This window comes from Orycteropus afer, unplaced genomic scaffold, assembly GCF_000298275.1.
Source record: "Orycteropus afer afer isolate SDZICR_OR568_19922 unplaced genomic scaffold, OryAfe1.0 scaffold00358, whole genome shotgun sequence".
Lineage (NCBI taxonomy): Eukaryota > Metazoa > Chordata > Mammalia > Tubulidentata > Orycteropodidae > Orycteropus > Orycteropus afer.
Window position 1 is genome coordinate 386,473 of NW_006921945.1, and position 2,200 is coordinate 388,672.

Here is a 2,200-nt window from a genome sequence, read left to right on the forward strand (position 1 = left end):
CCTTTGCTTTACCAACCATGATGCCTTTTCTAGCAATTATCTGACCTGATGGGGTGTCCAAAGTAAGCAAACCAAAGTCTCTCCATCCTTGCTTCTAGGAGCACGATGGTTGTATTTCCCTAAACTGATTGGTTTGTTCTCCTGGCAGTGTGTGGTGTATTCACGAAAAGTTTAGGGCCCAGAGAGGAGGATGAGGCTGAAGCCCAGAGCTGGGGAATGGGTGAAGCAAGGCAGCATGCTGGGCTTAAAGATTCCCCACCATCACAAGATCCCACCTGTGCTCTGGGGAGGTGCAGAATCTCCTCCTTGTACCTGTTCATGGAGTCCCTATCTTCCAAGCCCGTGAAGATGACAAGAAGCCACATGCCCAGATTCTGACAGCTCTGTGCTCTGGTCCCTGCAGCCCCTCTTCTTAGCCATCATGAACTGGAACATGATTATCTCGGGGTTGATTTTGGTGGTCCTGAAAGTCATTGGAATGACCTTTTTCCTCCTCTATCGTGAGTATTCAAGCAACTTCCGATCCCTGCCCCATGTGATCCTATTCTTTGACTCCTCTCAGGAGGCAAGGTTGAGTGTAAAGGTTGATTGCTCAAGTCTTTCCACTTGAGGTCAGTTGACAATGCCCTTCCCACTCCTTGGCACACACAATGGGCCAGGTTCTTTGTTCTGTTTTGGAGATAAAGAACTTACCAGTGTCTGATGCTTAGAACCCTATACAAAGCTTTTGTTACATGAGAATTGGTTGAGTAATCTTACCCAAAGTACTCAGAAATGGTAGTTATTGCTGATAAATTTTGAAAATACAGTTCAAGTTTGATCAAATAATGTGGTAATAGCTGAATTATAGGGTAATGGTATTTAACCAAGAGAGAAATTTCTGTCTGTGTACATAGAAATTAATTCTTTCAAATGCTTACAAAAAGAGGCTTCATTCCACTGCAATTGCAGCAAGTAGACTCAGTGGAAAAAATTAAAGAGAAAGGAAATGATGTGGTTAGGAAACTGCACTTGGGTGAGGATGCAGTCTTTATTGCCAAATCTGAAGGTGCAATCCCTTCAGATTCTTCAGAGAGCAAGAGAGAACTATGAGTCAGTCAACATCTGCACAAGAAACACAGTAAACCCCACTGATGTACCCCACTGACCTGGGCCGCAGAGGCCAATACCTCACACTAAGAGTCACAGAAGCCACCAGCCCCTGTGGTGATATATGCTGTCATGTTCATCATGCAACCACCTTCAAACTGACCAACTACTGATTTTCTCTGCAGTCCCACAGATTTTTGGCAAAAGGAATAACAGTGTCATCCCCACAAACAGCTACGGAACAGGTAAAGTGCAAGATTCTAGCCTCTTCTCCACCTCTGGTTCTTATAAAACCCATTGCCGTCAAGTGAATTCCAACTCACAGCGCCCCTAGAGGACAGAGTAGAACTACCTCATGGGGTTTCCAGGCTGTAATCTTTATGGAAGCTGACTGCCTCATCTTTCTGCCGTCAAGTGGCTGGTGGGATCAAACAGCCAAACTTTTGTTTAGTAGCCTAGCACCTAATCACTGAACCACCACAGCACCTCTGGTTCTTACATATCTTAAAACTCAGCATTTCTACTCCATTCTTAGAAATGTTCTCAAGGCCTCCTCTCCCAAGGTTTTTTTGTTTTGTTTTGTTTTTGTTTTTTTCACTCAAAGAGTCCATAGACTTCTTCTAATTCATTCCCTTCCTTTTATAGATGTGGAAGCCAAGACAAGATTGGGTAAACTTTCTAAGACTCAGTTTCTTTCCTGGGCATGGGGACGATTTTGTATAATCACTGAAAGCCAAAATGTATTAAGCGCCCTTTATGTACCAAGCACTGTGCTAGACCAGCCATGTTGGTGGGTGCCATCTAGTCAACTCTTACTCATAGTGACCCCGTGTGACAAAATACAACTGCTCCATCAGAGTTTCTAGGCTGCCAGTTTTATAGAAAAGAGCTCTGGCAGTGCAATGCTTAAGCACTCAGCTGCTAAACGAAAGTCCACAGTTGGAACCCAGCAGCCACTCCATAGGACAGGAGACCTGGTGATCTGCTCCCATAAAGATTGCCCCATTGCCACTGAGTCAGTTTTGACTTGTAGAGACCCTATAGAACAGAGTAGGGATTCCAAAGCTGTAACCTTTATGGAAGCAGGCTGCCTCACCTTTCTCCTGTGGAG

The 2,200-nt window shown here is 44.6% G+C and overlaps 1 protein-coding gene across 1 annotated transcript in view; it reads left to right on the forward strand.

Moving 5' to 3' along the window:
* Window positions 1-362: 362 nt before the first annotated feature.
* Window positions 363-2,200, forward strand: part of CLEC5A (C-type lectin domain containing 5A) — an 11,119-nt gene continuing 9,281 nt past the window's right edge. The window contains exons 1-2 of the mRNA XM_007952751.2: window positions 363-500; window positions 1,275-1,334. Coding sequence (XP_007950942.1) covers window positions 422-500; window positions 1,275-1,334 — 139 coding nt within the window. The 5' untranslated portion in view covers window positions 363-421. The remainder of the gene's footprint in view (window positions 501-1,274; window positions 1,335-2,200) is intronic.